We start from the raw sequence: 20867 nt of genomic DNA, 5'->3' as shown, positions 1-20867 counted from the left end.
TTTAATTTAATCTTCTCTTTTAGGCTTAAAAAAAAAATCGAACAAGAAACTTCAGTCTTGGCCCCAGTTTGTGTTTGTGTTCAGAACCAAGACATGTATTTGGGAACATTCATAAATCTGTCAAACCTGCACAGCAACACACATTGTTGTTGCCTTGGACTTTTGGCAGCATCGAGGAAAGAGGGGGAATCAAAATGTGTTTGTTTTGTCTTGCTGTGTTGTTTTCCCTGCCAACAGATTCGAATTGCTAATATGCAGAGAACTGAAGTAATTTTATTATTCATGATTGTTGATTCTTGGCCTATGAAATGTGTAAGGCTTTTTTACACATTTAATAGTTTTAAACTCTGTTTTTAAGGATCAAAAGAAAATTTTAAATGGCATTAGAGTGTGGCTTTTCTCTGGAATTTATGAAAGAGGAATTGTCCTTTAAAATACCACATTCATCGTCTCCTCTTCTAAATAAAATGTCTATGCTTAAATCCAGGCCTCTTGGAAAAGGCCTCAAAACTGAAACTTTTTACATGTTTTGTATCTGTTTTCAATTTACTTTCGTCAAGATATACCTCTTTGATTTGACCTTGTACCAATAGGAGTTTCACCATTTTACTGAGAGTAGTTCAGTAGAAAGTGGTAGACAGAGATCTTTGCCTGCTGTTGATACCAGTTGAGTTACTTCACAGTTATTGCAATTTGTCAAGCTGCTACCTTGGCTTACAGGCCATACTGCTTTTATGTAAAATATTAAAGCTACACCTACAGCAGCCTCTGGAGTCAGCAAGAGGGAGTGCTGCACAGCAGAGTGGATTTCTGGATGGTGTGACTGGAACACAGAACTGATATTGTGTCAAATTCATTGTGCACATGGAAATTAAGTAAGGCTCTGAAGTTCATCCTGTGCTTCAGCTATCTTGAAACCATCATGGTAACTTGCTAAGTCTAAAATATTTTCAAAACCTGGCAATATGGATTCTTTCCAGACGTTAAAGAAACTGCTTGAAGTTAAAGGTACCTAAATAGCAAGTGATGATTTTTGCTTATTCTTTTCATAAAGTCAAAATGACAAAGAGACTTACCAGTTCCTCGTAATCTGATGGCAAATTGTAAGTGTATGAATAAGGAAACAGCAGTAGCTGGGAATAGGAGTGAATAGTCAAGTATGCCTTGATTGTAGAAAGATGTTCACGAATAAAATCAGCCAAAGCCTTGGTCTCCTTTTCAGACTCAGGTGCAGAGCCACAGTAAGTGGCATCACAGGGGTATTCTGAGGCGCCAATAGCTGAGAAGAAATGTGAATTTAATGAGTACTTAATGAAGAAGTATATTATTAGGAGAGTCATGTTACACATGTTTATAGGTAAGCCTTTGAAATTCTGCTAATACACAAGCCATATCAGAGGAAAGAATATTTTATGGCATAGTTAAGATGCTGGGAAACATCCCATAGCAATGAATAAATATGGCCTTTACAGAGTACATAGTTGGAAGAACATGAATATGGATGTAAAGACTTATTATTATGCTTTTTTTCCCAAAACTGCTCTAAAAATTAAACACAAGCTATTCCACAATGCTTCACTCAAGCTGAAGCTGGGCCATCAGGTAGGGGAAATCCAATAGTTAAGTATAGTGGCTATTGCACCTGTGTGTAATTACTTGCAACTCTTGTTAGGAGACACTTACTGCACCAGCCAGCATCAAAATTCCTGTTGGGATCTGTCCCAATGCAAATGCTCCCGGAATTTTTAGAGCGTGTCTTTCTCCACATGCGGTCCTGTAACAGAATCACAGATGAAAACTTAAAAGTTCTGCCAGTTGACTTTTCCAACAATAAGAAAGAAGAATGCACTTACTTTTGTCCAAGTGTAAACGTAACCATCAATGTTAAGAATAGGCAGAACGTAGAAGTCCAGCTTGTCCAGAAGTGTGGTCATGACAGTATCTTTTCCATAGGTCTCCACAGCCTACTTGGAAAAAAGTAGAAAAAAGCTGATGATGGTATCTTCACAGATGTGTATCTCCTGTGCAGGCCTGGGTCTGGGTCAAGAATTAATGAAAGTGGTAGAAAAACTCATCCAGGTCACTCCAGCACATGAGATGGCACCCCTGTGTTCTGATGTGTGCTTAGATTTGCACTGACTCAAACCACACTGCTGTTAGAAAACCATTTTATACTGCTAGATAAATTATAAGATGACAGAATGTTGATTTTGAACAGAATAATAAATCACTGGAAAGAGATTTCCATCTACTAGCTTCTTGATTACAGGCAGAACAATACTGCTGTCCATCTATATTCCTACATCCTAACACTTTAAAGGTTTGAGTTTAATTTATATGAGAATGAGAAATCATTATTTCCATTTTTTATATCTGTTGTGCAGAAATTTTATCAACTACCACAATTATAGAGAATATTTCTAAGAAACACCCTAACACATTTCCAATCATAAGTCTGTGGATGCATTTATTCATAGGGAGACAGATTTTCCCTGCACTTTTCCAGACACAGATATTGAATAACAAACAGGAACTCCTGCAATATCAGGAGATTGTTCATGGTCTGGCACTTGCTATGCTTGTTCACAGATTCATATCAGTGTTGAGAGACCATACAATTATCATGGAAATTTGCTCTAAGTGTATTGTACCCATGTTTTGTTTACACAGCCATAAAGGGCAACAAGGGGCAATGCAATGGAAAAAGGCTTTTTTTGTCCTGTAACTGACAAGTAGGAGGGTGGGATATAAAATCCAGAAAAGCAGTTTCAGATAATTTGAAATAATTTTTCCTGGGTTTTATTTTATGCTTATTTTGTTTTTTTATTGTTGTCTGGGTGGGTTTCTCTTTTGAGATACCTATAACAATCCATGTTGCTCATGTTTTTCTCTATTTTTTTTACTTTTGTGTCTAGAAGCAATCCTAAGTGAAATTCTGATGATACGCAGAGGTCCGCTCTTTTAAAGCACTTCTGCCTATGGACACACTGAGCAGAGGCACTGCTGGTGTCAGGTACAACCATGAATTAAGCGACCAGACAGTGAAAATGACAGCTGCAGTGACGTGAATTGCTGAGAGAAAAATGGTACCACATACTGTCTGCAGCCTTATTAGGCACTAATGAAATCATATCCCCATTGACTCCACCAAAATGTCACTTCCAATTTCCACTGCTCCCTACACAAAACTGCATCCCTGTCTGATAACACTGAGATTGTACTTGCCACCAAGGCCTCTGCCAGCATGGCTGGCTCATGTAGATTGGCTTTCCTTTCCTTGGGTTTTAGATTCCAGCTGCTACTTCAGGTGTGGATTTATTTATTTGTTTGGTTAGTTTTGCTGGTGTTTTTTTCTTACTCTTCCAACAGAAGTTATTACAAAATTTGAGATTCAGTCAGTAAGTTGCTAAATTAATTGATCTGCCCCATCTGAGGAGTAATATACCTGTCTCTGTGAAGATGACTGTGCAGCATTTGATAATCCCCACCTGCTTTATATTGGTAGTGAGAAAGAAAATATAAAGGACATAAAATTGTTTAATTTGAGACCTAAAGTATCCCAGACTGAAGTGAAGCTAACTTCACCTGTACAGCTCTTCCTTTAATATGGTTTAATATTTTAGCACCTTTCTGTACAGCCTGAGGTGGCAGCTCAAAGGGATGTATATGCATTTCCCTCTTCCTGAGTGGAGCCTAGGGAGCTTTATTTACAGTCTTCTTCCTTTCTTGGGTACATTTCCTCAGTGCTGAGCTGCAGGTAGGTTTACATCCTCTCTGTTGCCTTACTGAGTAAAGCAGGTTGCAAGGAATCCACCACCTGGCACTGTAGCAAGTCAGCTGTTCTAAAGTGCATTCAGGTGCCTTCTGATGTGCCCTTGAATTTTCTTATTCCTTATGTCTGTGTACAGAATATGGCTATGTCTGTAGTGTTACTCAAGCACTACAAATTTGCTTTCCTCTCACCTTTCTCTGACTACAGGTGCAAAAAAAATTTACAAACTGAGCAACCGTTGTAGTTGACAGTACCTCTTAGACACATTTCAGGTACCTCTTAGACACATTTCAGAACCTCTTAGACACATTTCAGAACCTCTTAGACACATTTCATGTTGCCTTAAGCTGCTGAAAGATTACAGGTCCAAGCACAAAGATTTGGTTTAAGTAGTTACACCTTAACCCGCTGAGGTGAGGAGAAGGCACAAGCAGACATGTATTTAGAGGGAAAAAGGCAGTGGCCTGAGCTCTTGCTTCTCATTTAAGATTTTCATAAACATAGGTTTTGTAAATGATTTTTTCATCATTAAGCTTACTGACCTCTTTCACAAACCACTGGCAGAAAGCAGGGCTGATCCACTCTCTTGCATGGAAACCACAATCCATAAAGATGGCCTTCTTATTTGCACCACTTTTTCCCATCTAGGAAAAAAACAACAACAAAAACAACACCCCAGGGCTTAAACAAAATAAATTGTATGCAGAACAAGTCAGTTAGCTTGCTGACCTAAGAAGTCAAACTTTATACAAATATGGGATTCCTTGTTTAAATGGAAATCTATGGAGTGCTCCCAACTGTACCTGACCATGACATTCAAGCTAAAAAAATACTCTTAATAATTTCATTTTTATTGATGTTGATGAACTTCCCCCAATTATTTAATTGGTCTGCATTGTTGATTTATTTCCTGTAGTGTCTCTAAAAGTTTATCTTGTATGTTTGAATGATATATTACTGTAAATAGAGGCAAAAAAAGAAATTGAGGCACTTACTTTGAGAAGGTACATTGGCCGTCCTTCATATGTTTTCCCAATTACACTACGAGAGACAAGGTCTGGGTTCTGAGCAGCAATATCAGCAGTCCAAGCAGCTATCTGTTTAATAAAGAGGTTAAATCTAAATCTCTGTTCCTCAGGTCCAGACTGATTAATTTGCATATTTCCAGCCAGAACAGTCTTTCTGAGAATCTAATGTGCCCTATTATTTAATACAATTTGTAGATTGCCAAGCAGCCACTGCAAAGATGTGAAGAGTTGCATGGCCATGATTACATGTCAGGAAAAATGAGCATGGCTGTGAAAAAAGGAGGAAGGGGTCTTATGACAGGAGATGAAGAGCTAGAACTGAAGCAGGAAATGGAATTGAGCTGTTTACCAGAGGAGATGGGAGAAATATTGAAAAGGAAAGGAAATTAATAGTGAAGCATCTCAGCTTCACTATTATGTCAATGGATGAAGCAGAAGAGGAAAAGGGAAGAAGGCTGGAAGCACTTTGACTACAGAAGGTACTAAGCTGCTAATGTGGTAAATTCTTGACTTTACCGTGTCCCAGTCGTTGTACTTCACATAGCTGTGGCCAGCAGTACGAGCTTGGCTGTCAAACTGGGCATCCAGTGCAGCCTGCAGGTTGTCGATCAGAACTCTGCAAGAAGGCACCATGAAAAGTGTAAAGAGAAACATACAGCAATCCAGCAGGAAAGTAAGACATTTGAAGGTCTGCCCAGCATTTGGGCTGCACTGATTGGGAAAGGAAAGGTGGGCAGGTTGAAAATAAGACACAGGAGTTTCAAGTTTCAACCTGCATCCTGCCTCAGCCTTGCCATAAGAAGGACCAGGGAGCAACAGGCTCCTGCCAATTAGCAGCTGCCTCACTCCCATACTAACAAACCTGCAGGGTGGAAGCAGTTTGGTTTCAGAAAAATGGCAATGCTGAGACAGAGCATGTCTCAAAATGAGTTCTAGGCTGATCTTATGTTGCCAGCTGCTTCTGTCAATAGGAAAAGGGCCTTCTTGAACTTTTGATACTGGAGGACAGTTAGACTGCAGCAATGTTTCAAAACCAGGCAGCAACCCAGAGATATTTGCCTGATGAAATTCCCTGTCAAGCCAAGCTTCCAAAGGTTAGATGTGGTTTGACAGCTCTATTGCAGGTGGCATTATCCATCCTCCAAGCTGCTTTATTGCATGTGAAGTGAGCTAGTTAATAGAACACAATTTCAAGAAAACCTCAACAGCCTGTCTGGATTGGTTGGATCTCTCCTGTTCATTTTTCCCTGGGGCTGACACAAAGGCACAACTTATCACTGAGCATGCTCTTGAGGACCTTTTGTTTATATTTCAACCTTGGTTATCAAAAAATGAAGTCCTCTTGTTTTTCCAGCGCCTGTCTTAAAACTCTTTCAAATCTTATTCATCCAGGATATGTCCTTGATCATTTGTGATTTGGATAGAGGAACAGGAGACCAGTTTGTGAAGCACCAGCAGCCTTCAGAACAAATATTGCAAGTGACATGATGTCATGGCACTGCAGCTGCACTTCAAAAGGATTATAACAGCTTGGGCTGTCACAAGGACAATCCACTGAAGTTTTTCAGGGACAGCTTCCAGACATTCTGGCCTTTTGTTGCAATCAAAAGATTTGTGCATGGACCTGAGGCAATAAATGAATATTATAGGAAAACTAACACATGTAGAGTAACTCCTTCACTAAAGAGGAAATTCCACTGAAATGAGACTCCGGTACTGTATGTGCACTGTGAGATTATTGAAAACCATTTATTCTAGAGTGCTTTTAGATTCTGTTTCTGCAGAGGCATCCAAATCAAACACGATTGACATGAGGCCAGTAAGTTTATGGATGGATTAAGTCTGGCTTGACAGATTGACAGATCATGAAAGTTATCCTGAGAACTCTGATGTCCAATGAAGGAGTTTGGTCTCGTAACAACAGCAGTGGGACTGAGAGACAAAAACTCTACTCTCAGCCAAATGAAATAATAAAAAAACTTGATCAAATGCTACTGACTTTCAGTGTCTGAGTACATAATGTTGACAGACTATGCTTTACACATCAAAGAAGCCTGATAATGAAGTTGAGCAGAGCCATTCTGCAATACTTAAAGTGGAGTGAAAGGAGAGATGAAGATAGACCATGCCTCTCCAGCTCAAAGGGAATTTCTCATCCTCAGTTAATACTTGCCCAGTGATTGAAGATATGAAGTGAAGAATAGGGTCATGCAACTCTTTATTCTCCTTATTCTTCCATTAGTGGTACCCACAATAGTGCTTGTGTTCCCAGTGTTGTGCAATGTGGCAGTGTGCTCTGTTCACTCCATTTGTGCTGCAGTCAGATTTGGTCAGCTCTCCCTTTGGAGACATCTTTGCCATGGATCTGCTATGCGACTTCTGTCAGCCCAAGGCTGTCCTGGGAATCTGTTTCCTTGGCCTTTCACCTGGCAGCTGTATTCTGTCTGTATTCACCTGTTGGATATTTTTGGCCTAGACATTGTTCTGCAACTCACTAGTGACCTGCTTATGGGAGCCCTTGAGGCTCACCATTTTATTTTCTGGCTTCAGTTCCCTGTCCATTTCCCTCATCTGGTGTATTTTCTGGCTCTTTCTAGACCTTTGCTGCACTTTGTGTGTAGTAGGAAATATTTCTATTCCCATCCATACTACAGCCTTGTGTACTGCAGTGAGCTTTCATCTCAGGGAAATTTCTGGTACTGCATCTCTGCTTCCTGTCTCTTCCCTCTATCAACATTTCATCTCACCCTGTCAATGCAGAGCAGTCCATTTGAACTGTCATAGGAAAGCTGAACCCAGTAGATTTATCCATAGGAGGGATGAAGTTAAAACAGGAAAATCAGTTGACCAATATGAAAAGCTCAAACACACCCTCCATGGTATTTAGTTCACTTCTACTCAAAGTACAGTAGTGAGAACAAACTTACTGATATTCTATTCCATTTTCTTTCAAAAGATCTTCAACCTTAAAAGACTTCTCAGCTTCAACTCGGAAATCAACTTGCATTTTTGGCCTTACCAGTGTGACAGAGTCTGGCTGCCAAAAGTCAACCTGAAATGAATACATAGACAAATAAATACATACATGTGGCTGTAATTTTTTAGATTGGTGTATGTGTGCTGGTGACGTTGTGATTAATATATAGAATTTCATGCCTATCCTATTACACTGATTCAACATTGCTTCCCACAAGTATCAACCTAAATTTTAAATGGAAATTGATTAAGATTTTATTAGGCCCTGCATTTTATATGGCAGAATTCTGGAGATTTCACAAATTGTCTCCATCATTTGCATTCAGACAGAATTGTGAATATTGTAACTATATTTATATTTATATTTATAACTTCTTTCATTTTTACAGCTTCTTTCATTTTTTTTGCTCAGGATTTTGCCTATAAATGTCAGAGAGAAATTAATTCAATATCAGGGGTGAACTGTATGAATATTTTACATAAATCAGCTGAAAAAGACTGTTGTCTGTATGAGGGCTTTTAAAAGAGATCACTGAAGTAGATATGAGGAACCTGTGCCTTTGAAGATGTTTCATTCCAAGTGGACAAACAACAGTGTTATTGCTTCTTCACTTATTTTTGCTGAAGTAAGCATCCAAGCCTCTGGATTTAGTGCTCTGTTGAAGGCCAATGGAAACAAAGCTGAGTTGCCAGCCTGATGCCTTTTCACCCTTTCATCTCATGAAGGCAAAAGAAATTTGGGCTGCTTATTCATGAATTATGTGTCATCAAATGAGGTGATTGTTCTAGAATACACAATTACATCAGTCCTGACTGACTGCTTTGTATAACAATGGTAGTTCAGGGATCTTTTCTTAAAAGAAAAAGAAAACAAACAATCCTTTGATATTTCACACTTAAAAGCAAGTATGGTATATATTAATTTCCTTAGTATTGGCAGCACCATTCCAATAGTATGTTGTTCTACAGAAAACTGTTCCAGCATGCTGTAGTAGCCTGTTGATGATAGGTCTACACATCTGTACTTCATTAAAAATACCATCCTTTCATCCTACAGCTAACGGTGTCTTTTTCACCAACAGCTATTTTACAACATCAAAGCTGAACAGAAATATTGAAAACACATTTGCTGTCTTTGTTGTTTTTCATCGTGTCATTGTGTCATAATATATCTACATCAAGGTCGGTGAGAAACATGCAGCTTAGAGAGAAGGGAAGCTTTAAAGGAAAGTCAGAGAAGAAAAGAGGCCAAAGGAAAATTCATTTTGCTGGGAGTATAGATTTTTAGAATACTTACATGAGCAAAATATTTCGCTTGTAATGGTAAAAGTTCTGGTAATTGGAATTTCCATAATTTATCTAATACATTCTTGAAAGCACCTGATACTGAATACAGCCTTTAAGATTTATTTATTCTATTAATAAATTCTGATGGGCACTTTGACATTCAGATTGGGTAAACCAGACTTCTTAAAAGGTATTTGAATGTTTTGTATAGCTCTAGTTTTATCAACTTGTCCTATTCCTTCCAAAGAAACAATACAGCTAACTTGAATGAAACCAAGATCTTTAATTCTGTGGTACAATTTAAAAAAATGTATCTGTTATTTGAGCAAAAGGAGAAATATTTCCCTCAACTACAATATAATGACTTCCCCTATTCCTTTACCTCCATGATGCTGGCAAGGAAATTGAGGATTTCCACTTGCTCATCATTCTGTGGAATCACACGGAACACCTTCTGTCTGTAAGGGAAGAAAAAGATTCGATTTGAAACAGTTGAAAGCCTTTTGATCATGCAGAAGAAATCACAGATGTAAAACTCAATGTCTGTTCTTACCCATCAAAGGAAAGATCCTGCAGGTGAGCAGAAACAGATGCAGCACCTATGAGAACCAAGAGTGCCCACATTTTCTCAAACAGGTTTTCTGTTCTTTTTCTGCTGCTTTTATAACTTGTTTTGACCTTCTTTTTATCAGTTATACACCAGAATAACCTACTGATCACCTGATAGTTTACTCTCTTATCCTTGTTTTATTCGCATACTATTTATATTGTGTTTTCCTCTACACCTGTGAAAACAGCTGAAAGTCTCACAGAGGCCTGGCTAAAGAATCTTGCTGTTTAAGCTGGATAAACTCTTGATATGAGAAAGTGAATTTAATTTACTTTGTTACTTTCTGTTTTATGTGAATTTAGATTTTTTTTTTAATAAAGTGGCTGCTGAATTACAAACTTTCTAATATTTTATTGTTACTTTGTGTAATGGTAGATGTCCATCAGATGCTGTTGTGGTGTGCCTGGTCTTAATCACAGTGTTCCTCTACCTTAATAATATAGGTTTGACCTTGACATATTACTGTCAAAGAGGAATCTACCAATTGGGATATACCACTTAGCTAATTTTTCCCCAGCAGAGAAGGCAAGCAATGATCTGGTTCTTTGCTCACTTCAATAAATTTAAGTCAGGTGTCTACAGGACTGAAAGGACAGAAATTTCTAGAAGCAGTAGGATTGTATATATACTGCATGTGATACAGCTGCTGATTCTTGTACATTCTCTAATTTCATCATGTGTGGATCAGAGGTAAATATCTTACAGGTTAATACTGTGGAATTTACTAAGAAAATCAAATGAAATGTATTTATACAAAAGCGTTTTTAACTTTCTTGTTGTACCTACTCTGAAGAACAGTCATGTATTTGCAGTAGTGCTCTTGCATCTGTTTAGTTTTCATTAATGAGTACTTGGCACAAAATGCAACATTAATTATCTGTTGATGCTGTGTCCTGATGTGATTGATGTTTTTGATAGGGAGCCTTTAAATGAATCAGTGAACAAATGAATAAAAAATGGAATTTATGAGCTCAGATCTGTCTCCTGTTATGCTTAAGTAACCAGGCAAATTAAAGGAGTGCAGACACAGATAATCTCTACTGTGTATTACATAATATGTGAAAAATTATTAAGAAAAATAGTATAATTCATCTCAAATTAAAAGATGTAGTTACAGTTTCAAGGTACAGAAAATTTAATCATCATTGAGCATTTTAAGAATGAATGTGGCATCAGACCTAATTTTTTATGAGGTTCTCTGGAGTCACTTCACTAAAGCATAGATACAGAATAGCTAGGAATATGATTTTAAATCAATGTACAATTCATGCATATCAATATGACCCATAATTAATACTTTCCTAAAAGAAGAGTCAAAAAGTCTACTGGGCCTACTTATTGAAAACTGTCTTTGCCAAACCGTAGGATTTAAACTTAGGCTGCAATTAATGGCCTAATTTGTAGCACTGCAAGCTCTTGCCCAGTAATAATCTTTCTGAGAGACAAGCCTCTGAAGACAGAGGACATCAGGAGCTGTTCTGACAACATCAAAACAATACTGCACAGTCTCCAGAAGTTTTAATTTTATGATGATGAGATCAGCACTACAGATATCAGTATCAAATAAAAGGATCTGATCCCATAAAGACAATTGCAAACACAATAGAGTGGAGATGATCAAGCAGAGAACTTGCAATAATAGATGATCATGAAAAGTAATCAAACAATTTGCAGATGTCATCATTCCCTGTTGAGAAGCATTTTGGAAATAGAAATTGCCAGATTTCAAAGTCTGAGTTTACTTTTAATAAATTGCTTCCTTATTCATGCAGTTGGAGATGATGGGGTTTTTTTTTGGTTTTACGTTTAGGTTTTTTTTTTCCAAACAATCAGTGATGCAGCATTGACTACTGAGTTGGCAAGCATCACTGAATACCAGAATTTGTAATGGCAGTTTTTGCAGTTTCCATCCCAGACTACATCAGAAAAAAACACTGACCTGGAATCCTACTTAAGTGATTTATTTTGCATCTCAGGATGGATATTTGTCAGGTTAATTCATAAACTAGCTCTAAACATTGTCTTGTTCTTCTAACTGTATAGCATAAGTGTCTAATACTTGTATATGTACTTGATAAAGGGGCAGCATAAGTATAAATAAAAGAGCAAATCAGATTTGGTTAAGCCATCTGTTCTTTTTAGCATCTGATTACAAGCCAACATCATCAGCTGGCCATGGTTGAGTAAACCTTGGCCTATCACAGAGAGGAGAGCATTACCTATATCTATGAATAGATTCAGAAGGAAATTTTTTTTTTTTTGTAATCAAGGAAATAGCAAAATCCAGAAGGAGAATGTGTGGTAATTTCCTTCAGAACAGACATTTTGCCTTATACTTAACATAACTGAAGCTAAAAACAGTGTCAACAATTGCAATTTTGTTGTAGTTGTTTACTTTATAGATGATTAAAATACAGCCTACTATGATGCTGTCACTCACAAAGAATATTCCCTGTAAATAATTGGCTACATTCCAGCTGAAATTCATCTTTGTAGTAATTTCTTATTTTAGTTTTTGGAATGGAGTTACTCTGGTACTCCACTTTGAAAAACATATGGAGGTTACCCACAGGCTGATAAAAGGAAAAAAAAAAAACATCAGTGTTAGCATTTCAGAAGTATCCTTTATCCTAAGAAGCCTTTCATCCTGTTTGTTATCAAACAGAGTCCAAGAGTCTGAGGATAAATAGGGTCTGTTTTTATAGGAGTTTCAGTAAATAGAGATTTCCTGAATCCAGTAGTTTGTTGATCTAGCTTTTTAAAAAGTCCACCATTACTTAGTCACAAAATATTGTCAGTTCTTACAATCCCTGATTGACAAATTTATCTTCTTAATATTCTTTAATATTTATTATGTTCCAAAAGATCAACAATGTTCAAATCTTAACACTGTTTATGTATGTTATGTAGCAAAGTCCTAGCATGTGCCCTAGACCAAGCACATGTATTTGATGTATAGGCACCTTCTTATGAGCATTTATTTGTTAAGATAATATATTCTAACCTTAGTTTTGAAGAGTAAAACTATTGAATATATTCTGAAGACCTTTGAGAATACTTTGAAGAGGCCAGGATCAGCAGAATCTGCTATCCAGCATACTAGCCAAGCTTTCTTGGTACGTTCTCTTTATTTATATATTATTAATGTTATTTTAATTCATCAAAGATTTTTTCAACTTTTGGGCCCTGGGACATGCTTATATCCTACTGTTTTGGTAGCTATGTGTAGGTATCTTCTTTTTTAATTTTTTTTTTTTCACATTTGCTACTTAATAGGTGAACAGGTACTCGACAAGAAGTTAAAATAATTGAAGTGATGTGATCAAAGGTATGGAGCAAAAAAAGAGGGAGCTCTCATGACTTTGGGATGTCTTTGTACTTTTGTTATTGACTCATCAGGGGAGAAACAGCAGAACTTGTAACTTGTTATTTTGTAGATTCAGTGGATTCTTGCCAACGTATCTCCTGTGAAATAAGTATCATATTTTACTATTGGCCTCTAGTTATCAGGATTGACTGTAGTATTGCAGTTTCATTGTATAATCCATGCACAGCTTGCTTAGGATTTAGAAAGTATTTTATTACCCTAGCTAGAAGCTGAACATATGATAATGTATTTAAAATCATATTTGTTTGAAAAAAATGCATGAAATATATAAAATAGAACCAGTGGATAAAGGTATTTGCAGTACCAGAATTCCCAGAAACCAAACAGTGAGAATCTGTTTAGTGCCAAACAGAAAAAAGATGTTTAATGAAGCAATGAGAAGGACTGACCTCACACCCACTGGTTATTGACATCTGCTTAATCAGCTGGTCCTTGGGCTGAGCTTTCTGTCGTGTGCAAACTGTGGCCAGTTCTCACACTCAAGCCTATGCCATGATCTTTGAGAGGCTAGCAGGGTCAGTGACAGCTCAAAGACACACAGAAGCATATGGCTCTTTTCCCTAAAAATTGAAGGCACTGAAATCAGCATATGGTGTGAAGTGAGATCATAACTGCAGCAAAAAATCCTGCTCTAGAAAGGTACAGGAGTAAGCAGACACTTGGTGCTCTTACTAATAGAAGCCAGTTCCATCTCCCATCTTTGTGCAGCTATCTGATGGGTCTAGCAGTTTCTCTTCTGGGGTAGATCAGCACATCATCCTCATCTATAAATATCTCCAACAGTGCTAGAACCAGATGCTGCTGAGGTGGTGCTAGAATTGTTCTGTAACAAGACACAGGAGTGTCTGCCCACTGCTGAGGCCTCCCCAGGGTGCGTAGTTCAGACTGTTAGCATGCTGTCTTCCTCAGTGTTCCCCTAATTCCCATCCTGGGCTCTGCAGGGGCTGAAGGTAAATCAGACTGTCAATGTGCATTCATCCACCTCCAGTTTGAACAGAAGGATTTAGACAGACAGATGGATCTCCATTTCATCCCACTAAATATGATCCAGATAGTGATGCTCTATTGGTGTCAACTCAGCACAGCAGGATCATGAGTGGGAGCAAAGGCAGATGAGAGTTAACAGGAGAGTCTAAGATGCATAAAAAAAAGCATCAGCAGGAGAGGTTCAAGGAGGAGAGTGGGCTGAGCAGCTTGATTCCATCGTTAGGCCTAACTGAAATTTCTTTTTAGAGATTGCTGTGTAGTTTACAGTTTTGTTTTGCTTTTTGTATGTGATGGTCCTCATGGGTGATGTAAATGATGAACATTTTTCTCCTGCATAGCTTGTATTTAATCTGCAGGCTTGATAAATCTGAAGCCTAGTGCTTAGATAGATCCTTAAGTTCTTGATGATTTTGAAATCCAGTGTTTCCAGTGTTCTTTGTTGAGAGACAGGTTATATCAATTGGTATTATACCTGGGCAAATGTCAGGGAGTTCTACCATTTCAGAAAAACAAGACTATTTAGAAATTAGTAAAGTTTTCTGTTCACATCTACTGAAATAACCCAAATTCACAAGCTATAGATGAAAGCGGAAGTCTACTCTAATCAAATAAAACTTTGGCTAATTCTCTGGCTTCCTTCCCAATAATACATGAAAAGATCAATACAATTAGTTCCCTTCTTACTTTCTAGAGGAGTTTGGAGTTAGACTTCAAAAAACATACTGAAAAAAAAAAAAGAAAAAAAACTCCAAACCCACACCAAAAGAAGCATGTAAAAATACCAAACAAAAAAGTTCTGTACATCAGTTTGTTCATGTAAAAATATATCCCTTCTTAAACAGACTGACAGTTATTAATTGATCAAGAGTATTCATAAAACTTTTCTCAAATCAATTAATTGGACTAATAATCTCTACTTGGACAGCCTTATCAAAACATACTAATTGCAAAAACTAGTGAGAGCTCACTCATTACAAGAGTATGGGATAGCAGATTAAGTTGAATGGATTAGTCTTGGCACTCTTTGTTCCTCTGTGAACATGTAAGTAAACAAAACTCACACTGAGAAGAGAACCTGTCTGACTTAAGCAGGTGTGTTAATTATTTGAGAGATATCACTGGGAAAAAATGAACAACAAATCAAATCTGTGCTACTGAGGGATGTGGAACCAAATCTAACTGAGGTATGCATTTTTTTCCTAGGTACCTTTTATTCAAAGAAGGAGTGCAACTACAAAAGATAACAGTGGACTTTTAAAAAAATTAATAATTTGTTATTATATCTGTTATTGTTATTATATCTGTTATAGTAAACAGCATGTTTCATGGAACAAAGGAAAATACAGAGTGCAAGCAAATTAATCTTGTCACCATAGTCAAATTTTATTTCCATGAATTAATCTGAAAATAAATTCAGCTGGACAAGTATTGGTTACATTTGTATGAAAAGAGCCTCAATGAAACAAAAGAGAAGCAAGCTTCAGAGTATAAAATGCACAATTCTTGGGGAATACTTTTGTCTGCACAAATGGAAATATTAGGCATCACAGATAAGATAGCTGCTTTAAATTCAGTATCCATATTCTTCTTACACAGGCAACCCCAGATGTTTAAATTGTTTCCTTTTTTTTTTTTTTTTTTTTTTTTGCTTGGTAAAGCACAATCAAGAGAAAATATTCCTTCTACCAATCTGGTTTGAAACAGTTTGTAAAACTAGGTAGTAATACACAAACACTGGGACTGAGCAGGTCCAGTTTTTGACACAGGTTTTTGCTACTAATTTATCTCTGCTTCTAAGTTATATTTTGGTGCACTTCTCAGCTTCCAACCCTGCAATCAGAACTACTAGGAAGGGGTGAAGGAGGAGTAAAGAGAGAGACCATGCTTTGATCCACTTCCTTCTGAAACATCACAGCTACCTGAAATCCTTACATTTTCTGTGAATTATTTAAAATGTTTTCTGAAAAAAAATAAGAAAAAAGGAAAAAAAAAAGTATTTTGATGTGGAAATGTTGCTGTAGTACTTCACAGAAAAGGTAGAAAAGGCATCCCAAGGCCCAGTGCTGTATTCTGCAGCCAGTTTGTCACACCCATGATGTGCTGTGATGAAGGACTCCAGCCATGGAGCAGTTCAGCTGCTGGTTGTGTGCAAATGTCATCAGGAAATCTGGTCCAAGAGCCTGGCCAGATAAAATAATAATTAAAATATTACTACTTGCAGCTTCTAGAAGGGTTGGGGAATCTTTTCCTCTTGGTTTGCCACCAAAGATTTAGCTATCTTAGCAAAGCTGTCCCTTGGTTTGTTCAGTATGTTGCTCACATTTGACTTTGTTTTCTCACTGGAAGTCTTAGAATAGAATATGTGAAGTTTGGGATTTTGAGTGGTTTTGATTCATACCGTTTTTAATTAAATATTTTGCTTCCTTAATGCTGCTTTTGTCCCAGTGTATTTTCTGAGTTAGGTAAATTGCTGAAACTTCTCTAATGCTTGAAGAAACTGGTAATTGTTATCCAATGAAGAAAATGAGAACAGGTAATGATGTTGAATATCGTGAACATATGATATCTCCATGTCACTGAATAACAAGCTTTTGAAACTTGAACTAAGAGATTTTGTCATAAAACAAAAATTACTACTTTGGCTTACTGGAAATATTTCTGGATCAAGTAAAGGCTTTATGCAGAATAAAAGGTGAGAGAATGCCCTCTTCATCAACTTTCTCCTTCATTATGCTCTAAGATGTAATCCTAATATCCACAATAGTTAGATTTGTGAGCTATCTAACTTACATTTCACTAAATTGTGATGGCTTGAGTGGTGGGTGGATAGAAGGTGGATCACTTTGTTCAAGGCAGATTTGTCAAATTTTGCATGGGAATTGCTTGGAAGAAAAACTATTAATTTTAAACCATTTTGTGTCACTTCTCCTTTGACACTCATTCTTATCTCTTCATAGCCACAAAAGAAAGGAAACACCTGCTTGTACCTTCTCCTCACACATCTACTAGAAAAGCAAATCTTGCTTCAATCATCAATGCCACTTTAGTCACTTTGCACAGGAGTGTGCAGTGGAGCCTTCCACTTAAATGGCTGTTTCACTTCTACTTTTCCTTTGGGACCAAAGAACCACAGAATAATGGGAATGCAGATTGGAAGCAAGAGGTATTCCAGACATACTAACAAAAACAACATAATGAAAACTGAAGACCTTGAATGGTAATAAAATAACTGAGTTGGTAAAAAGTCAACTGATGGAGCTCTCATGTGGAACATATTGTGTCTACAATGTTACAGGTCATTTCCTTTGCCTTTCTCTATAAACATGTTTTTCAAATTGATTTCAAGTTGGCCCAGCTGCTTCAAGCCCAGTATATTGAAAGCATATTCATATGACAGATGACCAGCAGCTGTTGTTGGAAAATGGACAAAGCAAAGGATAGATATTGCTTGGGAGGATGAACTTGTGCTTCCAGGCAAAACATTTTCCTCAATATTTTGCTCCTCTGTGAGTTTTTCATTGCAAAGGCTGGGCCAGTGACACAAAGAGGACTTTTTCTTTCCAGATTCAGCTCTAGGAAATGCAGCAAAGAAAGAAGATCTTGGTGGACTCTTTGGTCAAGGCACTGAATGACAGAGGAAATCTGTTCTTAATCTCTCTAGAATTGTTCTCTCTGTTAAAGAAGATATTTTAATTTGTTAATCCTGGCTCTCATTTATTCCTTACCATAGAAGTATTTTGTATTGAAGATCTGGCAATGGTGTATGTGGCAATTCACATACCTCAGTTCCAGAGGCAATATAATCCAATTAATTGTGTCCTATCTCCTATCTCTTTGATTCAGACTTTCTTTTCCAAACCCTTTTTTCCCCCCTTCAAACCGAGTTTAGTTAAAATACAGGAAAGCTACGCTTTTAATGACTAAAAGAAATATAATTTTCCTTTCTTTTGATTCTTGTCTAAAACATTGCATGCTTGTCCTGAGAAGGAGAGAAAAACACCACAATCCATTTAACTGGCAACATAACATGAATATTTTGTATTTAAATCTGTCAAGATACACACTGCTTTAAGTTTATTGCTATTTTGATTCTACAAGTTCCACAAAAACATTTCTTGTAGCTGTCAAACACTGTGCATCTTCCTTAGTAAGAGAGAATAATCATACGCATACTTTGATCTACTTCATTGCTTCAAAGTTTGAAATGCACTCAGAGCTTTTCATGGAACTTTGAAAAATAATTATTGAAAAGAATAATTATGGAAGTAGTAATTTTCTCACTGATATTATTTTTCTATAATTGAGTTAGGCAGTAAGAGCATTGTGTTTCTGTCTATTTTTTTCCCCTGCAATGTAATCCAGAAAAATTTTGATTTATAAAATTTTTCTTTTTTTACTTCACTCTGCCCTGAGGAACTGCAGTCAGGCAGAAGGCTAAGAGACTGCAAGAATTGAAGCTTATATATGGAAACAAATGTAAACATCCTGACAAGCACAAAGTATTAAAAAACTCCAATAAAAATCTGCACTTCAAATAGGTTTATACCATGAGTCCTTAAGCTTGTGGCTAAGGCCACATGGTTAGAGAAGGACTGCCTCATGTAGTCCCTCTCCATCCACTCAGAAATTGTGCTGACCTTCATTCCCTTCATCATTTTCTAGCTTTACAGATGTGGTAGTTTTCCAATTACTTACATGGAAAAGGGTTTAAAGGTAGGTTATACTTCTTTTACTGCCAGGAAAGTGTCTGCTGCCTGGAGACCCCTTTTTAAGAGAAGTGCTCAAAGTGAGGCCACACTCCAATACAGCCACAGGGATACAAATATATGGAGCTCTTTGCAGATCATTACAGGGAGCTGTGTAATGTTACAAGTTGGTTTTGTTTTTAAGTTGCATTGATATTATTTTCAGGAACTTATTAATTTTTTTTCCATTTGTAAAAAAATTGCATATTCATGAAATACCTGTTTAAGGATTGAAATATTTTAGGAATAATTTTGTTATGAAGTACCCAATGCTGACAAAAGGGGAAAATTATGAACCTTGTAAAACACAAATGTTCACAGTACAAATTGTTAATCATAAATATAAGCCACTCATGGTTCTTTCAGAATTTACAAATAACAGCATTTACAAATAAAGCAGAGGTTCTTCTGTCATCTTTGAACTGCATATGCTGATATCAGTGTTTGAAAGCTGTTTGGTGGGAGAGACTGCAAGTTCTTAAGGAGTCAAAAGTAATTAAAGAGCATAGATTTTAAATGATTTCATGTGAAACACCACCTATGGTAGAGGAATACCATCCCAAGGGACAAGAAACCAAAAACGTTGTGCTGAAATTGTGCTGAAGCTCTGCCAAGGCCTTTTCTAATTCTTCCAAGCTTATCACAGGCTGTATTTGTCTGCTATAAATTAAAGTCATATCATGAACTGTAGCCTTAGCACAAGGCCAGCACTGTTTGTAGTGAAAGGCAGGGGTTTTGCCTGCTGGTTTGAACTGCAGCAAGAACTGAGGAAGCTGATGTAAAACAACTTAATTATTCCACCAGCTCCTCCTCTGCCTCAGAAGTGTCTCTAAACCCCTAGAAAGTTCTGACCAATTACTTAGTCCATGGCTTTGTCACAAAGCTGGATAACCTCTGTCATTCCTGATAGGTATCCAAACTATCTGTTATTCAAGTTTTCCAGTGCTGAGGTGCCAAAAATTCCCTTTTTCTGTGTTGCAAAAAGAAGTGGTTGTATTTGGAAAAGGCTGTTTATGAATGGATTCAACTGGTTGAATTTTGAAATGTGGAACCCATGTCTGGTTTCTTGTCTAATGAGCCAAGAAGAAAATGGTGAAGGACTGTAGCTGCAAGTTCAGGCTGCCAATACAATACCCTATTTGACATTCCTCCTCTAAGGGGTTTTTTCACTAGGCCAAACTTGTCTGCAGTGCACATTTCTTCCCTTCTTGGTTTTTAATGCTTGTCAGGTATACTGCCTATATTTGAGAAAAACCTTTAAATCACCATAAATATCCAACAAAACTCAAGATGAGACTGAGTCTTAAAAAGCAGATAGGTGCTGCGACTGAAATTATTTTGACAATCCTAACCAGTCATTATGAATTCCGATGTGGTATTTGCAGATGATGCAATTGAGCAAGCTTGAGTGGAAAACTTCTACATCCTGATCTCCGGGGCCCCCCTCTTGTCCCCAGAGACCACTGCCAGAGTAACCTCAAACCTCTCAGTGCTCTTATTTTGGGCTTGGTGAGGGGCACCTGGGAGGGCCACAGCATAGGATGGCCAAGCAGGGCCATGGAGATAGAGCTGGGCTGGGACAGAGCTCAGGGTCCATCAGCATCACTGGGGTGGGGCACAGCCCAGGCTGGGCTGCAATGGGCTGCTGGGCCAGGCAGGCTGGGAAGCCCTCGGGTGCTGCTGATCAGACTCACGGAGGCACAAGAATGTCCTCAGAGGTTGGGTGTGTGTCTGGAGGAGTGTGGTGGCAGAATGTGTGTGGGCTCTGCCAGGAGCCAGGCCAGAAGAGCAGCGCCCAGGAACCCTCTCTCAAGGGACAGGACCCCCTGTTTGGGCTGGGGTCTCTGTGAGCACTGTGCTGGATGGGGAACAAAGCCTTTGTGCTGTGAGAGACTGAGGGAAATGCTCCCCTCCAGCGGGCCAGGGCACAGCCTCAGCAGCCATGGGGCACCTCACGGCGAGAGGGCGGCACCGTTCCCTGGGCAAGCTGGTGGCTGAGCGGGCTTTGACACCACAGCCACAGCGAGCTCCCTGTGCCTGTGCAGCCGATGGATGAAGTGAGCACGCACTCTTA

The 20867-nt window shown here is 37.9% G+C and overlaps 1 protein-coding gene across 2 annotated transcripts in view; it reads right to left on the bottom strand.

Moving 5' to 3' along the window:
- Nucleotides 1-20867, bottom strand: part of CPB1 (carboxypeptidase B1) — a 39435-nt gene that overhangs the window by 10443 nt on the left and 8125 nt on the right. Inside the window, exons 1-9 of one of the 2 annotated variants that reach the window (XM_021536904.3) lie at nucleotides 9617-20838; nucleotides 9446-9521; nucleotides 7728-7852; nucleotides 5317-5416; nucleotides 4768-4869; nucleotides 4315-4416; nucleotides 1854-1964; nucleotides 1684-1774; nucleotides 1077-1279 (exon numbers count right to left, since the gene is read on the bottom strand). In XM_021536904.3, the coding sequence (XP_021392579.2) occupies nucleotides 1077-1279; nucleotides 1684-1774; nucleotides 1854-1964; nucleotides 4315-4416; nucleotides 4768-4869; nucleotides 5317-5416; nucleotides 7728-7852; nucleotides 9446-9521; nucleotides 9617-9687 (981 nt within the window). In that variant the 5' untranslated portion in view covers nucleotides 9688-20838. Of the gene's footprint in view, nucleotides 1-1076; nucleotides 1280-1683; nucleotides 1775-1853; nucleotides 1965-4314; nucleotides 4417-4767; nucleotides 4870-5316; nucleotides 5417-7727; nucleotides 7853-9445; nucleotides 9522-9616; nucleotides 20839-20867 lie in introns of those variants that run through there. The other variant, XM_085587727.1, reaches the window with a different exon arrangement.

This window comes from Lonchura striata, chromosome 9 (genome assembly GCF_050655825.1).
Source record: "Lonchura striata isolate lonStrDom1 chromosome 9, ASM5065582v1, whole genome shotgun sequence".
NCBI classification, from domain to species: domain Eukaryota; kingdom Metazoa; phylum Chordata; class Aves; order Passeriformes; family Estrildidae; genus Lonchura; species Lonchura striata.
The sequence above is the reverse complement of the archived record's forward strand: the minus strand, read 5'-3'. Positions and strand labels throughout refer to the sequence as shown.